Source organism: Penicillium samsonianum (assembly GCF_028829775.1).
Source record: "Penicillium samsonianum strain IBT 33392 chromosome Unknown utg000003l_segment0_segment0, whole genome shotgun sequence".
NCBI lineage: Eukaryota > Fungi > Ascomycota > Eurotiomycetes > Eurotiales > Aspergillaceae > Penicillium > Penicillium samsonianum.
This window is the reverse complement of record NW_026643261.1, coordinates 1,408,768-1,431,782: the sequence shown is the minus strand read 5'-3', so window position 1 is coordinate 1,431,782 and position 23,015 is coordinate 1,408,768. Positions and strand designations below refer to the sequence as shown.

Below are 23,015 nucleotides of genomic sequence, written 5' to 3'. Positions count from 1 at the left end.
AGTCGGCTGATTATGCGGCCTTTGTCCTTGACAACTTGGGACTTGGATAATCTGAATATGTAGTTGGCTCGAGAGGATCTTAGAGATGTTACACTTTGGATCGACTGCAATATACTAATCTTTGGTTTCCTTTTGGATTTCATTATCCCGAATCGCGGGTTAGTTAGGGTTCACGTACTTTAGAGGTGATCTTTAAAAGAGCCGCCGGTTGCACGGACCACACGGCCCGGAGATCTCCCCGAGTCACGTGCCGATGTCAGCGGGGCGGGTAAACATTTGCTCCGAGGTCTACCGTCATACCTCCGGGTCAATGCCTCCAGCTCTTTCAAAGTGACTTTTCCATCTCTCACTCTTTTTTAAACCTGTCCCACTTGTCGCAACACAAGACAGGCAAAAGGTTACATTTGTTCCGTATTTACACCCTGGCGTGATCCCTCACGTCGCCTTTCACCACTCGTACAACTCTGTTTTGTACGTCGGCAACATGTCGACCCCAACGAATCCCTCGAATGCTCGCACTCCAACTGGGCCAAATGGTGCACCGCTGATGAGGATGCGTCGTCCAAAAGCAGCGGACCCTTTGGTTCGACCGAAGAGAAGGCCTGTCCCCAAACCAGCTGGCGCCACTCCCGCCGGCAGTGGAATAGCCACCAAGACTCTTCCCTCACGGCCGTCCCACCCCCAGGCGATCTTTCCATCCGAGCGACCTATGCTTGAGCTTTCAAACAACCACATGGCATCGAATGCGTTCAGTGGTCCTTTGCTCAGTGATAAATACGTTGATTATCCAGTGGTGACGACAAAGCGAGCTCTGATGGAGGGACTGAAGCACCACATCGCGCGATTTGCCTCGAAGAAAAGCGTCGACCCACGTGACGAATCACAATTTACTCGACCAGTCCGACTACACCGTCGCGACCCACGTTCACGAACTCATGATCCAAACTCGGGAAGATCTGAGATTGATGGCCAGCCGATGGATGAAGCTGAACGCGAAGCCTTTGATGCTCGCAAGGCAGCACGCGAAAAGGAGCGCGCTGAGAACCTTTCCCAAATCGCTCCCGCCCTCGGCTCAACCTCAAAACGACCAAATGCCCCAAAGCAGAAAACGCAGCAGGTTTTCAAGTCGGATATGACTCCTGAAGAGATTGCAAGGGCACGGATAAAGTACGAAGAGGCCTTGCCATGGCACCTGGAGGATTTCGACAACCAGCACACCTGGGTTGGAAACTACGAAGCGGCTCTGTCCGAAACACATGCAGTCTTTGTCCTCGACAACGGAAAGATGAGAATGATTCCGGCCGAAAAGTGGTACAAGTTCAACGCTAAGAGTAACTTCAAGGCTTTGACCATTGATGAAGCAGAGAAATTCATGGCCAAGAGAGTGAAAGATCCTCGATGGTTCATGGAAAAGCAGCAGCAGTTGGAGCAAGAGAAAGAATTGGAAACATACGCCAAGCAGCGCAAAGTCTACGCCGGAAAACAGGGCACAAATGTCGGAAAGGGCGCGGGATTAGAGGCCGGTGAAATGGATTTCGAAGAGGATCGATTTGCCGACGACGAAGAGCATGATGATCTCTTCAATGAGGACGAAGATGCGAAGGATGCCGAAAAGAGGATCAAAGAGGACCAGCTCAAGGCGAATGTGTTCAATCTCAAGGACGAGAAGGAGTATGACGCTGAAGAAATTCGAGAGAAACGTGAACGAGAGGCCCGGCGTGTGTTGGGAAAGGGTGTGCGCAAGGCTCTGAAGAAGAGAGAACGGAACTTTGATTACAGCAGCGGTTCAGACGTCAATCCATACACGGATGAAGAGGTAAATTCTCACCCATCTTCGACAGCAAGCCCAGGACTAATGTGGACAGAGCTCCGACGACAGCGAAACCGAACGGGCCAAGGAGGAAGAACGGAAGAAGGCAGAAGAAGAAAAGAACCAAAAAGAAGCGCTCTCCTCCAAGGGAACAAATACTCCCTCCGGTCGCCCCAAGCACACAGATGCCATGAAGAAAGCTTCAGCTACTGGATCTCGGAAAAGGCTTGGATCACCAAATGGCTCCGATGCGAGCGGCACCGATACATCCCGAAAGAAGGCCAAAAGCATGCATCTCCCTACGTCTCAACCCCCATCGCGTCCGATCTCTCCATCCGCTTTGCAGGTAGGTACAATCATTTCCCTTTGGCCAATAAATATTGATTTATCTAGGGCAAGAAACGCGTGCGAAACATTCCTGGTGGCGCTGGATCTGGCAGTGATGTCGACACTGGTGCCGGATCTGGAGCTGAAATGACCGAGGGTGGCAAGATCAAGAAACTGAAACTCAACCCCCCTACTTCGGTTTCTCGTGGTGGCACTCCACAAGGGTCCCGTGCCGCGAGTCCTTTGCCTCGACTCCCTGGGAGCCGTGCCAACAGCCCCGACGGCCCCAGAGGTGAGTTCCGGTCAAAATCCGTTTTTGATGCAAGACATAAACTAACCATCTGCAGGCCATCGTGTGTCGACTCCAATTTCTGGAACCCAGACTTTCCCGACGGCCGGGGAAATCCATGCCGCCATTCCAGCATCTGGCATCCTTAGCAGCGACCTCTTGAAGGTTTTCCGTCCTCGTATTGGCGAATCCAAAGAGAACCATCGGAGATTTATTGCCATTGTCAAGGATGTCAGCGTTTACGGAAAAGAGGATCGGATGCTGCGACCAGGTCCCTGGAAGGGGAACTGAGGTCTGCTCAAGGTAGTTCCAGGTCAAAATCATTGTCAATACTTTCCATGTTTTTACTTTTATTTCCTATCTGCCAATCACTGTCAGCAGCATCTTGTGAGTAGGAATGCTTTGACTATGAATATCTTCTGTAGGCGGTCTATTCTGGTTGTTCATAGTTGTTCAGAAGGAGCGCCTGCCTAATATCCTTACCATGAGCAACCATCCTCTACATATGTACCCAATGCACATTATTACTACTCTCGGGCCTTTATCCACATTTGATACCTCTACGTGGTGACCGAAATGAAGAACTGGAATACAACGTATAGGCTATTTGCCTGAGAACAACTAGGGGAAGAAATAGAAGCTACTGGCACGAGTACGGATCAATCCCTGCTTGAGGGACAATGGTATGGATTGAAAAAGCATATGATCGATCTGTGTATAACATAGTCGGGTATAGGTTGCTCTTTACCAGCATCTGACTTCCTTTAAACAAGAGAGAACTGCGAGACACTCCTTTTCGGTAGTGGTACCTGTTTTCCAGGTCGCTCAAGGCGAAAGACATGTATATAATTGGGATTTCATCCGGGACATGAACGAAGCCTGGGTTGATACCCTTAGGAAGGTGAAAGCCATTGCTACCTGGCCAACTCCATGTAGAGGTATCGAATGTGGATAGAGGCCTGAGGCCAATCAGGATGTTCATTGGTAGAAGGTGGGAGGACCCGTGGTTCCCACATGGGAACTAAACCTTTTATGTGTATAAGGTTGTATAGGTAGAACCTTGGCAGGACATCGCAGTTTCCCTTTCTACAGGCAGACAGTTACTTCCACTTCTCACTCTTCTCACTCCCTTTCACTTTCTTCCTCCGTATCAACCTATGGTTTCAACTCAAGATTCCGTCACCAACGGCCACTCGAAGCAGAAGCGCGCAAGCCTCTCTAACGTATTTGAAGGGCTTGAAATCACACACATTCCATCCTCCTTGTACCCTCTGATCCCTATCAGCCAAGCGAAGTCAATCCGCCGAATGATGAAGTCCACACTCAGCTTCGGTAATGGTACCGTTGTTGCTCGCTCTTTAAGCAGCATCGAAACACAGCTGACAGTCGCAATGGACGATCCAGTTCCATTGGATTTGGTCCAATCCTAGTGTCCTCATCTCATACATTCTGCAGCATCGTGGGGACCTAGTTCTCGTGGAATTGATCCAGCCTACTGGTCAACACCACTAGGAGTGTGGCTCGGATTCCTGTCTATCAGTTGTGGAAATCATTATCTCACAGCCAAGAGCAAGGTTGCAGCAAGACATGGATATGTGGCTTGACCCGCGAGGTGTAACACCAGTGTCGCTATAGCCGTCAAAGCGAACCGGATACGACCAACGATCATGGATGAATGGGAATGGGGCAAAACAAATTGGCAGTCCCAAAGATTCCAACATATCGAGGTCCGGGAAAACGAAACGGGTGATAAAGTCACAGTCATCTGAAGCTCCATTGACTATCCCATTTGACCTCCTATTCCTACGAGATCCGGGAAAGTAGGACAGTGCCTACGACTACAAGATTGGACATGGCGACTTTGATCCCAACAATACCTACCCCGGAATTATCACACTCGGTAATCAACTTTCTGGATTTCTCACGGGTCACCTCAGATCTCCTCACGAGGCTGTGTCAGATGATTCCATTTTGAATCCCATTGCCCGAATTATATTTGGGTCATGTGTGATTGAAAAGACAGGAAATAGCTCTGGGATCACCTTGAAACTCTTCCCCATGATTATGTTCAATTCTTATTGGAGTTTTTAATACAGACTACTAGCGTTTTATACAATATAGTCTGATTAAGTTTTCCGGACTAGATAACCTTTCGCTCAGCCCTCCATATACTTAATATATGTGAGGTCGGCGACAGATAGTGCTCCAATAAATAGTGCTCCAATAATATCTATTCTCACTATGCTTAAACCTCGTTTACCACAAACCATGAAGTGTGTACATTCCTATCCGCAAACTGAACAAACTCGACTAACGCCAAGCAGGCTCTCACAGGGTTGATAGCCAAAAACGTTACGAGCAACTTGTCAGACGCGATGAGTCGACAGCTCTTCCAGCCCGTCCCTGTGCGTGTTGATATCCCTTCCCGCATATACCTCAGCCGTTCTTCGCAGTCGTCGAGACGCCAAAGCCGCAGCACTCATGATCAGCCAACTATGTGTGCATAACCAAGCTCCAGTGAGCCTGTTGCTCGAAACCTACCCTCACTACCAAGTCAATGCGGTCGACGGCACTCGTACTCCCTGGGAAGACAGGAGATCAATCAGCCACGATGGCCTCAGGAGATGACCCCCGACCAGGAGGCGCCCCGGACACAGGTTGTAAGGTCACCGAGATAGGCTGCTTCGACCCAGACCACGAAACTCAAACGAGCATCAAATCTGTGAACCACATAAACCACTACACCAACCACCTGTATTATGGGTCAACCACATGCGGGACATGCAAGGGCTCAAATCCGAAGAGGTCCTCCTATCCCGTCTGAGCCATTCGTTGAAGAATAAAGCGACAAACAGGTATGACATTAGACACCCCAATGCCTATCGTACATATGAAGTCAGTGCAGGCTTCCATGCATTCCCTGCTCCCTTCCTTGTTCCAAACATGATTGAAAGCTATGATTCACGAGCCGAGTCAGATGTCGACCAAGCTGCCAAGGGGGTTATAATTACATGTAGATAGCAATACAATGTCTTCTATATCTTCGGAACAATTAGCCGCAAATCATAGAAAGTGTAGTGGGGGGAAAAGCTATCAGAACGACTTTTTCCTTGTATAAGATGCGACTTGATGCTCTCTTCTGGTTTTCATGTATACGAACATGCTGGGTTTCTATTTTCGCTATGCACTGTGATAGAAGAACACGGGGAAAGGGTCTGCTGAGGACATGCGGGTTGTGTGGACTGGAACCGTGACTTATACTTTTATATTGTATACTGGATGGAGGGTTCAGGTATTTTTTTAATAAAGATAATATCGCCAGTCAAGAAACTAAGGCTTTAAATGATAATTCAAAAGAAAAAGACCTAATAAATGTCATCACTCCCATTATAAACACAACGAACCAGGAGACGAAGCTGGTTCGGAATCTAAAAACATAAATCACAATCATTACGTCTCAACCCAAGAGAACATTTAGCCTCTGGGATCTATATGCGAACACAAAAAGAAAATGCACGGCGCTCTAAAACTGCGAGACCGCAACAGCAACAGCTTGCGAGTCGCTGTGGCTGATGCTAACGCTGACCTGCTTGACACCCGCCTGCTTGGCGGCGGCGGCGGCAGCACCATGAAGCTGGAGATATGTTAGCGTTGTCATTAGAATCATGGGATACTGTATAATCATGCACTTACGTTCACCACTGGAGCGCCATTGGCATCAACTCCGATCTCGATATCCTTCAAGGCAGCACCGGCACCCTTGCTGCTGACACCCAATGATTTGAAGACAGCTTCTTTGGCACTCCATCGGCCTGCAAACGAGGACTGTGGGGAGGCAGCCTTGCGGCAGTAATCCTGTTCACTCTGAGTGAAGTTGCGCTCGACGAAGGTCTCGTTCTCAATGTTGACGGAGTTGATGTGCTCGACGTCAACACCGATCTTTGAGTTCTCGGCGGCATTGGCCTTGGCGAGAGACTCGAGGGTCTGGCGAGTGCTTTCGGAATCCTTGGCTTCGGGGGCAGTGGCGGAGTATTTGAGCTCAGAGGTCTTCTTGTCGACAGACACGCGGTAGTCGGGGTTCAGGAAGATCTTGCTCTGCAGATCATCTTCGTAAGGAGCCTTGGTCTTGGCAACGAAGATGCTGTTGTTGATCAGGCCATTGTGGAAGTAGCGGTAGGCCTTCTTCTGGCGAGCCTCGACCTTGGTCTTGTAGGACTCGTACTGAGCCTGGTCAAGAGTGGCATACAGGTACTTGGGGTGAATACCAATAACCTGAGCACCCTTCTGACCGAAACCGAAGGAGGTGACGGAGAACGCCTTGACACCGTCGGTCTGGATGCTGCGGCTGGGGTAGACAATGTAGTCGAACTTCTCCATGACCTTGTCAACGTTGTCGGCGTTGCGGTTGCCCGGCACGAGACCGCTGTCCAAGACTTGCAAGCAGCCGTTGAACATCCAGGCACCGGCGGCACCCTTGGGGTGACCAGTGAGATACTTCTGGAAGATACCCATGACTGCATTACCCTTGGAGCGTCCAAGGTGCTTCATCTGTTGGCAGATGACATCGGACTCGTTCTTGTCATTTGCGACAGTCGAAGTACCGTGGAAGGATGCGATGTCAATGTCGTCGACTGTGAGACCCCAGGTAGCCATGGCACCACGGAGGGGAGCAATGCGGGGATCCTGCTTCCAGAAGTTGTTACCCAGACTGTACTGGGCGTCCTTCACCTGGCGAATGGCTTCGCGCTCAATGTGCTGAGCACGCTCCTGCATGTACTCGGCCTCGTTGAAGGTCTCGTCGCTCTGAGCCTTCATGGCATCAGTCTCCTCCTGGAGGTACAGAAGCTCGGCTTCTTGCCATTCGTTGATCTGCTTCTTGCGGAGATCCAATTGACGGCGACGGTACTTAATATCCAACAGAGGGGATGGGAACTTGCCGGGGTTCTCGCGGGCAGTAGTCAAGACACCCTGGCCAGGAGCGGGAACGGACCGTCCGATCTTGTCAGTGGCGGTCGTGGTCAGAGCAATGATACCGTGGATGGGCACACCCATGTCGAGAGCAAGCTGTGCAGTCATAATAAGTTGCATACCGCAACCCTGGGACTCCATGAAACCAGCGCGAGTGGTGGTGGTGGGGCGGGACATCTCTTGCGGGGTGCGACCGTGGGCGAATTCATCTTCAGCGTTGCTGGTGGCCTTCATGTTGGCGAACTCATAAGAGCCCTCCTCCTGGAAGTCATCGAAACCACCGACGAAACAAACACGGGCCTTACCCTCGACAATGGTCTCGTAACCAATATCAACAGACTCAACAGCCGTGGCACAAGCACCGACGGGAGTCTTAATAGGACCAGTAGAGGACAACAGCAGCATGTTGACCCAGGCGGACATAGTGTTGATGAAGGACTCCTGCAGGATATCCTTTTGCAACGGCTTATCCATGAAGCGATCCTTGTACATACCGCGCAAAGCGTGGGTGCCACCAATACCCGAGCCAATACAGTTACCAACCTCAGACAGGTGGACATACTTGTAGAACTCGTAAGGGTCGGTGATACCGGCGGAAAGCATAGCCTCAGCAGTGCAGACCAGAACAAAGAGGGTCACAGGATCCACCTGCTCGATAATATCATCGGGGATACCATAGCGGCTGGCGTCCCAGCCTGTGGGCACCTGACCGGCGACAAGACGGTCGAACTGTAGAGCCTTAGGGATGAGCATGGTGGCGCCCTTGCGAAGACGGACGGTGTACTCTCCAGACTCGGGAATCTCGAAGATCTCAACCTTGTCTCCATGCTCACGCTTGAACTCTTCAGCTGTCTCCTTAGAAGACTCGAAAGGCTCAAGGTCCTCCTGGATGACAATTTCTTGAAGGAGCTGCTTCTTCTTAGGATCGTATCCCTTGAACAACTCGGGCTCGATGAGACGGATACCAGTGTGCTCCAGGATGTGCTTCTCGTACTTGGGCTTGATATCCTTATCATCAACGGGCTCACCGGTCTTGGCATCAACCCAGCCAGAGTAGGCCTGACCCTTAAGAGGACCATTGTGGTGTTTAATCAAACCCATGATCCACGCCATCTCAACGCAGCCCTCCAATGAGAACTTGCCCTTAGATTCCATCTCCCATCGGGTACGGGAGTTACCCCAAGGACCGACTTCAGAGAAACCAGTGACAACGACCACCTTGTCCAGGTTGACCATGCCCTTAAGAGACTCATTGAGCGGCTTGACTTCCTCCTCCCAGTCGGGCAGGTTAGGGAATTCAAACTTGATGTTGGCACGGGGCTCTGCAACAACCTTCTTATAAAGAACTCCACTGTCCTCGCCGTTAACAACCTTGTTCTCGATGGCAGTCTCCTTGATGACAGCCTGGCGGACATCGCTGGTCTCCATGATGTCTGTGCGAAGCTTGGTCATCAAACCCTTCAGGTCCGGAATGAATTGCAGACCACCGTTAAGATCAGCAAAGACTGGGTCAAGCTGGCAAAGGTTGACGATGGCCGGAGACATCAGTCCGAGAAGGTTGAAAGCCATCTCCTGCTGGGAGAATGTACGGACGCCCAGCTTCTCGACGCCTTCAGCGACCATGTTGTTGCCGCCCATCAGACCAGTACCACGGGTCCAGCCAATGACCGCACCACAGATGGTGAGGTAATGGCTCCAGTTCTCCGAGTACCAACGGTTGAAGAGAGTCTCCAGAGCAAGTTTGGACTCAGAGTACAAGCCATCATTACCAAAGGTGCCGTGGTTTGGCGACAGGGGCAAGACAACTTGAGCGGGGCGAGTTTCGAAGCCATGAGCTTGCTTTTGGGTCTTGACCGAGCCCAAAAGACGGAGCAGGTTGGTCAACATGATACGGTGAGCAAGCTCGGACTTGGAATCGATGGAGTCGATCTCGCGGCCGTTCTCGGGGATGGCAGCGAAGGGAACGACAAAGTCCAAGTCCCAGCCAAGACCCTTCTTGGCGTCGTAGATGTACTCAACCAAAGCCTCAACATCCTGCTTGCTGCCTTGGTTGAATGGCACGACCACAAGCTGGGAACCACGAGCACCGTAACGGGCGTACATGCCCTGGTAGTACTCGGTTACCTCGCGCGAGAAGCGACTGGTAGTGACAACGACCTGAGCACCACCGCTGATCAAACCTTGCAGGACCTCAGCACCAATGGAACCGGCACCAGCACCGGTCATGAGAACGTTCTTGCCCTGGAAACTGAGACCGTCCTTGGCAGCCGACTCCATCACATCCAGATAGATGCCAGTCAGCTTCTTGTTGTAGTCCCAGCCGTGTTCGGTCTTCTTCTTCAGGTGCAGGAATGGAATGGTCTCCACTTTGCCAGGGCGGGTGGCAGTAGTGCGTTTGGCAGCACTACGGCCGCCCTTCTTGGAGTGGCCGTTCTCCTGAGGGATGATTTGGCTCTCGTTCATGCCGAGAGCGTGAACGACGTCCTTGTACAGTGCATCAAACTGGATCTGCGACGACTTGGAGAGACGATGCTGCTTGCGAATGAGCTTGTAAACACTCTTCAGGTCGTTCTGAACCTTAGTGCGGTTGCTGTACTCGGAGATCGGGCCTCCCTCTGCCATGTGCTTGACGTAGTGCTCAAGCTTGCGAGCGCTGGTGCGAGGAATTTCTTTGTAGCCGATGTTGCCACGGGTATCGATGGTTGTTTGGGGGCCAGTGGGCACAGCGACGTCCTTGTAAACTGGAGCCACCTCCAACACTTCGCGACAGTTCTCAATGAGCTGCTGTCCAAGTTCCTTGGCCAGCTGGTAGGTCTCTCCGCGCTCAGTTGGGCAGTTGTCAATGTGGTACTGCATGAAGTCAAGGAGGAGGGGGTTGGAGCGGTTCATGATGCGGATACACTGGCTGACAATTTCGCGGTCCACCACCTGCAAGCGACCAAAGATGATGTCGTAATACATGCTCAAGGCATCTTGACGAGCCCAGTTCCATGAGGAGTCGTAGACACGGGCCTTCAGCTGATCGAATGATGGCTCAATGCCAGAGGCGTAGAAGTCGCCGTGCTCTACTTGCCACAAGTCCAGCTGAGCCTGCAGTGCTTTCTGGGTCTCTTGAGATGTCACAAAGGCCTTTTCACCACCACGAAGGTCCATCTTGAGGTAGCGGGCAATGATCTCAAGTTGCTGTTTGAACAGAGCTCGTTGATCCTTGGTCAGAGCATCAATGGCTGCAGGGTCCATGACCATGCCACCGCCGCCACTGCCGCCGTCACCACCGGCAACCGGAGTGGAAAGGTTGACTCCGGCGCTGACGGCATACTTGTTGGTTACATCGTCGAGATAGGCTTTAGCATCCGCTTCCGATCCAAGACGAGCAGGGGGCTCCATAGTGAGAGCAAGCAGGAGCACACCATCCTGGCGGCCGGATCCCAGACCCCACCGAGTCTCAAGGTATTTTCTAACAGAAGTGATGTTGAAGCCACCGGGCATTTTGGACGAGACCATTCTGGCGATGAGTGAGGAAGATTGCTTGCCGAGTTGGCCGTTGAATGTGGCTTGCATCGAGGCACCCAACTCATCGAGGGGGACGTCCTCAGGCTTTTCGGGCGTGGAACCGAATTCCTTACCCAGGTCACCCAGGATTTCATTTTGTAATGTGGACTTGCCTATTCACGTGTTAGACCAGACCAAGGTTATTGTTTTTGGAGGGGACTAGGCTGTACTTACCTCCAACAAGATCCTTAATGGCTTTTGACAATGGCACATCTGAAAGGCTCTTCTTTAGCTTCTGAGCAACCAGTGTCCGCAGGATATCGACTGCTGTGACCGGGACATCTTCCACTGAGGCAGCGGGGCCTGCGCTGGGGGGTGGCGGAGGAGCTCCAGCTGCAGGAGCGGCAGCGGGTGCTGCCCCAGGAGCAGCCGAAGCGGGCTCGGCAGCAGCCTCTGGTTCTTCCTCCACGGGCTCGACATCATAGTAGATCTCGTTGGCATCCTTATTATAGCAGAGAATCTGGCGCTGGACTGAAGTGGCAGCATCATAGGCCTCATACTTGGAGGCTAGCGTCCGCCGGGCCATTCCTCCAAGGGTATCTGCGGGACCAATCTCAACAATGCGCTCGGTGCGCTGTTCGGCGAGGATCACATCTTGGGTCTCGATCCATCGGACGGGGGAGGCGAATTGGTAGGCAAGCAGCTCCACCAACAAGGTGTGAGCGAGCTCTTGTTCAACTTCCGGACGCATGATAGAAGTAATGGGTATCAATTGATTAAACAGAAGGACGAAATTAGGACAATTGTCCGGGATGGGGGGCGCGACAGAGTCGTCGTAGAGTGCCCAAGCGGAGGAGGAAGGAGTGAGTAGGGAGGATGACTTTGAAGAAAAGTAATAGGAGAGAATTAGAATAGGAGTCAATCCTATGTATGAAAGATATCAGTGAAAGTCCCCAAGACAACGGATTAATCCAGAAAGAAGAAGGGAAAAAAAAGGTGGGAAAGGAAATGGAGCACGGAGATAGATGTGGTATCAAATAATACCGGATGGTAATTTTCCCAGTTTCATCAACATTGAAATAATGAAAAAAATAAAAATAAAAAAGACAGAGGAACCACTCACCCTATAGACAACGATGGAATTGAAAAGATGATATTGGGAATGGGAAGAGTAATAATGCTGATGATCCCATAGAATTATTAAGTCATTGACTGCGAGATTCGGAGGAATGGGGAGGGACAAGATCAAATTGGTGAGGGCGTTGGGGGTTCCAGAGCTTCGGCCGAAGGATCTGACACTAAGCAACGATTTGCGGCATTGCGTGGATCATTTTGATAGCTAGCTGGGGTCAGGGGGATATGGATACTAGCTTGTTATGTTGCAGAGAGGAATCCCAACGACAATTGCCAATCGGCTCAATGACATAGGTAGTAGATTTATACTGAATTTAGATGTCACTACAGATAGATGTACATACATGTGTAACAAATATGAAAATATAAAAATATAAAAACCCAATAAAAACCCAATAAAAACCCCCCAAAATGGACATTTCAAGGTTCAATTACAATACATGGGTAACACAGTGTACTAATTCCCAACGGGTTCAACCCAAGTCAGAACCCATTGGGGCGGGTCTATTCCCACGCTAAACCCCTTTGAGCTGTCTGCAGTTCAACCAGACCTTTTTTCTTTCCCTATTGCTTCGTTTCCCCTTCAGGCTCAATTGTGCTCTGGACCTCTTTTCCTATTTTATATGTATATCTGTTGAAATTGTGTCCCCTTTACTTTTCTTTATTCCCTTGATAATACCCCCTCCCTTTTACTTCAGACCTCTAGGATTCAGGTCTTCCAGTGAGTTGGCCCCTCCAGACCCCGTGGTGTGGTGAAATCTAACACAGAAACAGGAAACCCCCCTCTTCAATTTTAGGGTCCCTCTGGTCTTTTCCCTCTAATCTCCTTCTATTCCTTTTTACAAAGAGAGAGCCACATCATGTACGGCACATTGACCGGTCCCCAAACCGGTATCAACACCCCTCGATCCTCTCAATCCCTCCGCCCTCTCATCCTCTCGCATGGATCCCTCGAGTTCTCTTTCCTCGTCCCTACCTCGCTTCACTTCCATGCATCTCAGTTGAAAGATAGCTTCACTGCCTCTTTACCCGAGCCCACAGACGAATTGGCCCAAGATGATGAGCCATCATCAGTGACCGAATTGGTCGCCCGCTACATTGGCCATGTGGCCCACGAGCTCGAGGAGGAAGACGATGCACAGGGCAACTACCTGGACGTTCTGAAACTCATTTTGAATGAATTTGAACGTGCCTTCATGCGCGGCAATGATGTTCACGCCGTGGCAGCTGCGCTCCCCGGCATTGTTGCCAAGAAGAACCAAGTCGTTCAGGCCTACTATGCCGGGCGAGCTGCGGCGGGCCGGCTCACCAAGCCCTACGACTCAGCCTTGTTCCGTGCGGCATCCGACGAGGCCGCAGGTATCTACTCCGTGTTCGGTGGTCAAGGCAATATTGAAGAGTACTTTGATGAATTGCGCAGCATCTACACCACGTACCCTTCTTTCGTCGAAGAACTCATTACTTCCTCCGCCGAATTGCTCCAGTCGCTCTCTCACGAGCCCGAGGCTACCAAGCTTTACCCGAAGGGCATGGATATTATGCAATGGCTGCAAGATCGGGATGCACAGCCCGATATCGATTACCTGGTGTCCGCACCCGTGAGTCTGCCATTGATTGGTTTAGTCCAGTTGGCCCACTATATGGTTACCTGTAAAGTCCTGGGCCGCCAACCTGGTGATATCCTGGAACGCATCCTTGGTACCACAGGTCACTCCCAGGGAGTTGTCACCGCTGCCGCCATTGCAACCGCTACCAGCTGGGAGTCCTTCGCCACAGCGGCCCGGAATGCCCTGACCATGCTGTTCTGGATCGGTCTGCGCAGTCAGCAGGCCTACCCCCGCACCTCTATCGCCCCGTCCGTTCTCCAGGACTCGATTGAGAATGGCGAGGGAACTCCTACTCCCATGCTGTCTATCCGCGACCTCTCGCTTGCGGCCGTTCAGGAGCACATCGATGCCACCAACCAACATTTGCCCGAGGACCGCCACATCTCTATTTCCCTAGTGAACAGTGCTCGCAACTTTGTGGTGACTGGTCCTCCCATCTCGCTTTACGGTCTGAATGTTCGCCTGCGTAAGGTCAAGGCGGCCACGGGACTTGACCAGAACCGTATGCCATTCACCCAGCGCAAGGTTCGCTTTGTCAACCGTTTCCTCCCCATTACTGCTCCTTTCCACAGCCAGTACCTTGTTTCTGCCTACGACCACATTCTCGAGGATCTGGAAGATGTTGTTGACATCTCCGCCAAGTCACTGGTGATCCCCGTCTTCCACACCAAGACCGGAGAGGATCTGCGACAACTAGGCGACAAGAGCATTGTGCCCTCGTTGGTTCGCATGATCACCCACGATGCGGTCAACTGGGAGAAAGCTACTGTCTTCCCCCGTGCAACCCACATCGTTGACTTCGGCCCCGGTGGCATCTCTGGTCTGGGCGTTCTGACCAACAGAAACAAGGACGGTACCGGTGTTCGCGTCATTCTCGCTGGTGAAATGGACGGAACCAATGCGGAGGTCGGCTACAAGCCAGAACTGTTCGACCGTGATGAGCATTCTGTCAAGTTTGCTGTGGACTGGGTCAAGGAACACGGTCCTCGCCTGACACGGACATCTACTGGTCAAACCTACGTGGATACCAAGATGAGCCGTCTGTTGGGAATCCCCCCTGTCATGGTGGCTGGTATGACACCCACCACTGTTGCCTGGGACTTTGTGGCTGCTACTATGAACGCCGGTTATCACATCGAACTGGCTGGTGGTGGCTACTACAACGCGAAGACGATGACAGAGGCCGTTACCAAGATTGAGAAGACTATCCCTCCTGGTCGTGGTATCACTATTAACCTGATCTATGTCAACCCCCGTGCGATGGCCTGGCAGATTCCGTTGATCGGTCGGTTGCGCGCGGAAGGCGTGCCGATTGAGGGTCTGACCATTGGCGCTGGTGTGCCATCTATTGAAGTTGCCAATGAATACATTGAAACTCTTGGTATCAAGCACATTTCCTTCAAGCCTGGCTCCGTCGATGCGATTCAGCAAGTCATCAATGTTGCCAAGGCCAACCCCAAGTTCCCCATCATCCTTCAGTGGACTGGTGGCCGTGGCGGTGGTCACCACTCCTTCGAGGACTTCCACCAGCCCATTCTCCAGATGTACAGCCGTATTCGCAAGCAAGATAACATTGTGCTTGTTGCCGGCAGTGGCTTCGGTGGCTCGGAAGACACTTACCCTTACATCTCGGGTACGTGGTCCGCTAAGTTTGGCTACCCTCCTATGCCCTTCGACGGCTGTCTCTTCGGATCTCGCATGATGATCGCCAAAGAGGCACACACCTCTTACAATGCCAAGAAGGCAATTGCTGATGCCCCTGGTGTGGACGATGCGGAATGGGAGAAGACCTACCAAAAAGCAACAGGTGGTGTGATCACTGTTCTGTCTGAGATGGGTGAGCCTATCCACAAGCTGGCCACTCGCGGTGTGCTGTTCTGGCAAGAGATGGACCAGAAGATCTTCAAGCTCGACAAGGCCAAGCGTGTCCCTGAACTGAAGAAGCAACGGAACTACATCATCAAGAAGCTGAATGATGACTTCCACAAGGTCTGGTTCGGTCGCAACGCTGCAGGCGAGACTGTGGATCTGGAAGACATGACTTATGCTGAGGTCGTTCGCCGCATGGTGGACCTCATGTACATCAAGCACGAGTCGCGATGGATCGATCCCTCGCTCAAGCGCTTGACGGGTGACTTCATCCGCCGTGTCGAGGAGCGTTTCACTACCGCCGAAGGCCAGGCATCGCTGCTCCAAAGTTATTCCGATATTGATACCCCCTACCCTACCGTTGACAATATTTTGTCTGCTTATCCCGAAGCTGCCGATCAGCTCATCAACGCGCAGGATGTGCAGCACTTCTTGCTGCTCTGCCAGAAACGCGGGCAGAAGCCCGTGCCTTTCGTCCCCGTGCTGGATGAGACCTTTGAGTTCTTCTTCAAGAAGGATTCTCTGTGGCAGAGTGAGGATCTTGAGGCTGTTGTTGATCAAGATGTCGGCCGAACCTGTATTCTCCAGGGTCCTATGGCTGCCCGCTTCTCCAACATCGTTGATGAGCCTGTCAAGGACATCCTTGATGGTGTTCACCAGGGACACATCGCTGGCCTCCTGCGCGATGTCTACGGTGGTGATAGCTCCAAGATTCCTGTCATTGAGTACTTCGGTGGGCAGCTTATGAACACCACCGAATCGGAATCTGACGGTTTGGTTATTTCGGAAGAGCCAAGCAAGACCAGCTTCCGCTTGTCTTCCACTGCAGCCTTGCCAGACTTGGACCGCTGGCTCGGTCTTCTTGCCGGCAACGTCTACTCCTGGAGACATGCTCTATTCTTGGCCGATGTTTATGTTCAGGGCCACCGCTTCCAGTCCAACCCCATGAAGCGGATTGTCGCTCCCACTGCAGGCATGCATGTCGAAATATCCAACCCCAATGATCCTGCCAAGACTGTTATCAGTGTGCGAGAGCCGTACCAGTCTGGCAAGTTGGTTAAGACAGTCGAGGCCAAGATCAACGAGAATGGCCAGGTCAGTCTGACCCTGTTCGAGGGCCGCACCGCCGAGAATGGCGTTGTGCCTCTGAACTTCTTGTTCACTTACCACCCCGAGACTGGATACGCTCCTATTCGTGAGGTTATGGGTGACCGCAACGATCGCATTAAGGAGTTCTACTACCGGATCTGGTTCGGCAACAAGGACGTGCCCTTCGACACTGCCACCACTGCCACCTTTAGTGGTGGCCAGAAGACCATCACTGCCCGGGATGTTGCCGACTTTGTTCACGCAGTTGGCAACACCGGTGAGGCTTTCGTTGACCGGCCTGGCAAGGAGGTCTTTGCCCCTATGGACTTTGCCATCGTGGCAGGCTGGCAGGCAATCACCAAGCCTATATTCCCTCGCACCATTGACGGAGATTTGTTGAAGCTTGTCCACTTGTCCAACGGATTCAAGATGGTGCCCGGTGCCCAGCCCCTCAAGGTTGGCGATGTCCTGGACACCACAGCCCAGATTAACTCTGTCATCAACCAGGATTCCGGTAAGATGGTCGAGGTCTGCGGCACCATCAAGCGAGACAACAAAGCCATTATGCATGTCACCAGTCAGTTCCTGTACCGAGGTACTTACACGGACTATGAGAACACCTTCCAGCGCAAGGATGAGGTCCCCATTCAGGTTCACCTTGCAACCAGCCGGGACGTCGCCGTCCTCCGCTCGAAGGAATGGTTCCGCATGGACGACTCTGACATTGAGCTTCTGGGCCAGACCCTGACGTTCCGCTTGCAGAGCTTGATCCGTTTCAAGAACACCACTGTCTTCAGCAACGTCCAGACCGTTGGACAGGTCCTTCTCGAGCTTCCCACCAAGGAGGTCATCCAAGTTGCGTCTGTCGAATACGAGGCAGGTGACTCACACGGTAACCCCGTGATTGACTACCTCCAGCGTAACGGAACTTCCATTGAGCAGCCGGTCTACTTTGAGAACCCCATCCCGCTCAGTGGCAAGACCGCTCTGGAACTGCGTGCCCCTGCCTCCAACGAGACCTACGCCCGCGTGTCTGGTGACTACAACCCTATTCACGTGTCGCGCGTCTTCTCCAGCTACGCCAACTTGCCCGGAACCATCACCCACGGCATGTACAGCAGTGCCGCTGTTCGCAGCCTTGTCGAGACCTGGGCCGCCGAGAACAACATTGGCCGTGTTCGTGGCTTCCAAGTTTCCCTGGTCGGCATGGTTCTGCCAAACGACATGATCACTGTCAAGCTCCAGCATGTCGGCATGATTGCTGGTCGCAAAATCATCAAAGTTGAAGCCAGCAACAAGGAGACAGAAGAGAAGGTTCTGCAGGGTGAGGCCGAGGTTGAGCAGCCAGTCACTTCCTACGTCTTCACTGGCCAGGGCTCTCAGGAGCAGGGCATGGGTATGGAACTGTATGGTTCTAGCCCAGTGGCCCAGGAGGTCTGGGACCGGGCTGATCGCCACTTCATGGAGAACTACGGTCTTTCCATCATTGACATTGTCAAGAACAACCCCAAGGAGCTGACAGTCTACTTCGGTGGTCCACGGGGTAAGGCCATCCGGGAGAACTACATGGCCATGACCTTCGAGTCGGTGAACGCCGACGGTTCCATCAAGTCTGAGAAGATCTTCAAGGAGGTCGATGAGAATACCGCCTCGTACACCTACCGGTCTCCCACCGGTCTTCTCTCTGCCACTCAGTTCACTCAGCCAGCCTTGACTCTGATGGAGAAGGCCAGCTTCGAGGACATGCGCACCAAGGGATTGGTTCAGCGCGACAGCAGCTTCGCCGGTCACTCACTTGGTGAATACTCGGCTCTGGCCGCTCTGGCTGATGTCATGCCCATTGAGAGCTTGGTGTCTGTCGTGTTCTACCGTGGTCTGACCATGCAAGTCGCCGTCGAGCGTGATGCACAGGGTCGCTCCAACTACTCCATGTGCGCTGTCAACCCCAGCCGTATCTCCAAGACTTTCAACGAGCAGGCACTGCAGTACGTTGTTGAGAACATTGCCGAGACCACTGGCTGGCTGCTGGAGATTGTCAACTACAACGTTGCCAACATGCAATACGTCGCAGCTGGTGACCTCCGTGCTCTTGACTGCCTCACCAACCTGCTGAACTTCCTGAAGGCGCAGAACATTGACATTCCCGCTCTTATGGAGAGCATGTCTTTGGAGGACGTCAAGGAGCACCTGGTCAGCATCATCCAAGGATGTGTCAAGCAAACCGAGGCCAAGCCCCGTCCTATCGCCCTGGAGCGTGGTTTCGCCACCATTCCTCTCAAGGGTATCGATGTGCCCTTCCACAGCACCTTCTTGCGCTCTGGTGTGAAGCCTTTCCGCTCTTTCCTGCTGAAGAAGATCAACAAGACTACCATCGACCCCAGCAAGTTGATCGGCAAGTACATCCCCAACGTCACTGCCCGTCCCTTCGAGATCACCAAGGAGTACTTCGAGGATGTCTACAGACTCACCAACTCGCCCCGCATTGCCTCTATCTTGGCGAACTGGGAGAAGTACGAAGAGGGCAACGAAAACGTTGCGAAATAATCTATTCCTGTTAATATCCTCTTTATAATGTAGTGTTTTTGATAGACCATTTTTCGTTTTCATGGGTCATTATGTGATATGTCTCAAAGCCTTGGAGTTTTTATGTGCATGTATATGAGTTTCTGTTTGCATTTTAATACAGTTTTCGAGATCAGTTATACCTCACCATTTCGTCCTAGTAGAATAGTGCCTGTATTTTACAATATCAAGATAGAACCTCAAGCAATGTACATGTATTAAACAGCAAACTGATACATGATCATTAATGTTATGGTAGTGGCAACATGCCGGTAAATTGATCAGCCCCTTCGATGGGACTTACCCATTTCAATCGTTGCTCGGTATATATCTCCACCACAGGCGTTCGTTCATTCAAAATCCCACTATCATCAAATATTCCAGCCCGGACAACTGTAGTCTCGGCATAATCTCCATTGGATTGTATCTTGCGTCCAAAAAGCGGCGTGCCTATCACTTTTCGTCAGATGCTGTTTTCCCAACCTTGGAAATTTCAATTCAATACACACCACAGTCAGGACAGAAATAATTCTTGATAGCGTTTCCACTATCCGATGTTTTTGCCACTTCTTTCGGACTTCCAGAGACTTGCAGTGCGTCACTTTTGATGATGAAATTGTAGCTATAGGCTGCCCCGGTAAGTTTGCGACAATCGAGACAATGGCACAGTGCCTGGGAAATAATGTTAGCTTAGGTTGACAAGAACAAAATCGAATCCTAGAGAGAATCCTATGGGCTGTACTAACCGATGCTAGAGGCTGGCCGCTATATTCGATTCGAACCTTGCCGCAGAAACAGCCGCCAACAGCCATTTTTATAGAGTAGAGCGTTTCAAGACTTTTAAGACATTAAGAAATAAACAGTGCAAGGGTACCTAGGTATATGTACTTGATTTCCTCAGGTGGGGCTTTCGTATCTTACCTACATATGTAAGTAGCCGCTTTTACGAGCTGAGAGTCAGAGTAGATTTCAGTCCGGGCTCAGATGTAAGCCCTCTTCCTTCGTTTCAGCGCATTTACCGCTTACCATCGTGCCACCCATTCCATGTCGGGAGTTCAATTATCAAGTAACAGGTGTCGCTGGCTTCCATCTCATCTACGCAGCCTCTATAACTGGCTTAAGTGGACCGAACCAACCTGGGACTTCACAATCTACCGCACAACCTAGGTAGGTATGTTGTAACTAGTTACATCCCCTCGATCTTAGTTAACTTGTGACTAAGCACTTGGTGGTCCCAACAATAAAGTATTGGGCAAATTCCCTGGGGCCATCCCATTGTGACCATGACTCGTTGTTATATGTACATGTAGGTACATATGTAACTATGTGGGGGCACTATCTGTAAGGTAACACTCCGATGTCTTCGTAGTAGATATTTTTCCTTCGCGGTGTGATAGCTCTACGAAATTACCGCCATGAATGGGAATAATAAATAGCACGTAGACATGTTGGGCTTATCACTCTACGGTGTACGATAGGTATAAGGTTTGATTAAAAGCACAAAACGTACAGAAGACTTTTCTATATGAACAGGGATATTTGAACATCATTATCGTCCCGCACGGTTGAGAGGACCCCAGTTAGCACGAGGATTAAGCTGGTACCGCACCAGTCGTTTCTTGGTATGCGCAGCAGACACCTGACGGCCTAGAGCCTCATCAAAGACCACCTCAAGGGTACTGGGGTGAGGCCGCGTGTAATGCTGTGCGGGTGCCTTTTCCTTTTCCGGTGCAGGCTGGGGATCGGCATCGGAGTGAGTCTCTGTAGATGCAGGAGCCTTTGCAGCATCAGGAGCAATTTTCCGGGAGTTTCGCGATCCGGACCGGTAGAGAGCCGCTTCAACCTTGGTGACCAAGTCACTGACATCTCTGCCAGCCTCAACGGCAGACATCAGGTCTTGCTTGAGAAGCGACAACCATTGATCTTCATCGCTCAATTTACGCAGGTTTTCACGGCTCTTGCCCATAATCGCAGCACCGGCAGTTCTAGGCTTCAGGGAAGATTCCTTGATAGGTGATTTCTGACGGACCCACTCGCGCATGATCTCCCAAACCACCTCCCAGGGCGCATCGGTGCGGACTGAATTTGGCTTGGTGTGGCTACGAGTGGAGCGGTATCCGAGATGGCTGAGGGCACCGCGGAACTCATCGATTGGAATGGTGGTTGCGTGGATAACCTTTGAGAGAGCACTGAGGGAGAAGTAGAAAGGGTATTTTTCCTGAGCGGCAATGTCCATCCGAGGAATGATGGCAGGGTATGCAGGATCGTATTGGTTCTTGGTGCTTGGCGCAGGTTGTTTGGGAGTGGATGGCTCGGAGTTAGATGGTGTTAGGTCCAGGTCCTCTTCAAGGGCAGTGGTTAACATCCCCTCAATCCGAGCACAGGTCTGATATGTTTCGGGATCAGCTCCAGGAAGCATGTCCAAGATCTTTTGGATAAAGTCAGGATTGTGTAGCGGACCGCCCCACATGGGTCCTGCAAGATGTGTTTTTGTGCCGCAATGCTCGCAGTGCGGTCCGGCTGCGGGCCCTTGGGCCAGGCCGTAGTGGTATACGGGGTTTCCCTTGCGGTCCAATTTGGATTTGGTAGACCCAATGTATTGTGTTGACCATGCGCCGCAGCCGACATCGCAATTGTAAACAAGCATTGTGTTGCCCGCGGTAAATTTGACCTGTGCGGGAGATTGATAGACCCGAACAAAGACACGAGCGTAAAAATCGATAGACAGAGACAGTAATGGCTCGATGGCCACTCCATACTTAGCTGCGGACATGGCAATGGCGTTTAAGATCAATCGCAGGCCACCTTCATGGGAGTGGAGGCCTTTGACGGGGATACCGCCGTACAGAGAGAATGCTTTTTCCGAATAGCCGGTCGAGGCCCAGACACCGGCATCAGTGCAAGTAACACACAAAAGGCCACCATCTTTGGCTGCTTGCACTGCGGCATCCAGGAATGGAGATGCTGTGCCATATGGATCCAAATCAATGACGTCGAACTTGCTCGCCTGGTCAAGCCCATACATGTAAACTCGAGCATCGGCCAGATTGGGTTGAATCGTTTTAAGATTGTTGTAGTCAATGTTTGTCCTCATGGACTCGATTGCTGACTTTGACAGGTCATTAGCCACGACCTTTGTGACAAATGGAAGCTCCGAGGCATAGCGAAGAGCACGAAGCCCAGTTGCAGACAAAGCATCAAGAACAGTGAAGGAAGCTGTGGGTTGCTCTGGTCGGGCTTCTGACTGAGGTTCCTGATCAGCCGGGGGAGCGGAGACTGGCTGGTCGTTTGTCTCTGTATTTCCCTTGTGTTCTGCGTTTGGGGCGGGCCTCGGGTTCTCGGTCTGGTCGTCTTCACGCTTCCGTTTCTTTTCCCCATTGCCTCCCTGCTTCTTCAGCTTCTGGGCCGCTTTTTGTTTCTTCAGGTCGATGATATGTTCTCCATGAGCGCGAATGGCTAGCACACTGAGGTCGCGGTTAAATTGTTGAATTGGGTTGTAGAAGACGGATTGCATTTGGTCGTCGCTTTTGAGATCCTTCTTCGTGCCCTTGGAGGCGGCCTCTTGGGCAGGCGGGTTCAGAATCTTCGCCAAACCTTCTTTGACAACATGGTAATTCTTTCCCTGGTATTCCACCAGCTGAATTGGAGGATCCTCCATGGTTCGAGCAGTGGAAAGGATTCGGACACAAGATCGGATCGAAGTGGGGGTCGAGCGGGGGAATTGGGCGAGAATAAGAGTAGGAGTGAGTCTTCGCTTAGCGTATTTGGTTGCTGATCCAAAAATCAACGAGGAGTTCATGAGCGAAGCCTTTCACAGCATGTCGCAAGAGACGTTGAATGCGACGGAGAAAAAGATTCTGCGCACGGA

The 23,015-nt window shown here is 51.6% G+C and overlaps 7 protein-coding genes across 7 annotated transcripts; 4 read left to right on the top strand and 3 right to left on the bottom strand.

The window, feature by feature from the left end:
• Window positions 1-484: 484 nt before the first annotated feature.
• Window positions 485-2,717, top strand: N7471_004107 (transcription factor IIF subunit TFG1; the record flags this gene model as incomplete). Its single annotated transcript, XM_057276826.1, has 4 exons — window positions 485-1,816; window positions 1,866-2,156; window positions 2,204-2,429; window positions 2,485-2,717. 4 exons carry the CDS (start codon window positions 485-487, stop codon window positions 2,715-2,717), a joined length of 2,082 nt encoding a protein of 693 aa, XP_057136436.1.
• Window positions 2,718-3,583: 866 nt separating this feature from the next.
• On the top strand, window positions 3,584-3,856 carry N7471_004106 (uncharacterized protein; the record flags this gene model as incomplete). Its single annotated transcript, XM_057276825.1, has 1 exon — window positions 3,584-3,856. One exon carries the CDS (start codon window positions 3,584-3,586, stop codon window positions 3,854-3,856), a length of 273 nt encoding a protein of 90 aa, XP_057136435.1.
• Window positions 3,857-5,037: 1,181 nt separating this feature from the next.
• Window positions 5,038-5,250, top strand: N7471_004105 (uncharacterized protein; the record flags this gene model as incomplete). The annotated part of the gene is made up of 1 exon (XM_057276824.1): window positions 5,038-5,250. The coding sequence occupies one exon, from the start codon at window positions 5,038-5,040 to the stop codon at window positions 5,248-5,250; it is 213 nt and encodes a 70-aa protein (XP_057136434.1).
• A 699-nt stretch (window positions 5,251-5,949) lies between these two features.
• N7471_004104 (trifunctional fatty acid synthase subunit FAS2) lies at window positions 5,950-11,637 on the bottom strand (the record flags this gene model as incomplete). The annotated part of the gene is made up of 3 exons (XM_057276823.1): window positions 5,950-6,060; window positions 6,120-11,059; window positions 11,121-11,637. 3 exons carry the CDS (start codon window positions 11,635-11,637, stop codon window positions 5,950-5,952), a joined length of 5,568 nt encoding a protein of 1,855 aa, XP_057136433.1.
• A 1,243-nt stretch (window positions 11,638-12,880) lies between these two features.
• N7471_004103 (tetrafunctional fatty acid synthase subunit FAS1) lies at window positions 12,881-19,129 on the top strand (the record flags this gene model as incomplete). The annotated part of the gene is made up of 1 exon (XM_057276822.1): window positions 12,881-19,129. One exon carries the CDS (start codon window positions 12,881-12,883, stop codon window positions 19,127-19,129), a length of 6,249 nt encoding a protein of 2,082 aa, XP_057136432.1.
• Window positions 19,130-19,397: 268 nt separating this feature from the next.
• N7471_004102 (GFA family protein) lies at window positions 19,398-19,959 on the bottom strand (the record flags this gene model as incomplete). The annotated part of the gene is made up of 3 exons (XM_057276821.1): window positions 19,398-19,597; window positions 19,657-19,819; window positions 19,894-19,959. 3 exons carry the CDS (start codon window positions 19,957-19,959, stop codon window positions 19,398-19,400), a joined length of 429 nt encoding a protein of 142 aa, XP_057136431.1.
• Window positions 19,960-20,696: 737 nt separating this feature from the next.
• N7471_004101 (tRNA (guanine26-N2)-dimethyltransferase) lies at window positions 20,697-22,946 on the bottom strand (the record flags this gene model as incomplete). The annotated part of the gene is made up of 1 exon (XM_057276820.1): window positions 20,697-22,946. One exon carries the CDS (start codon window positions 22,944-22,946, stop codon window positions 20,697-20,699), a length of 2,250 nt encoding a protein of 749 aa, XP_057136430.1.
• Between the last annotated feature and the right edge of the window lie 69 nt (window positions 22,947-23,015).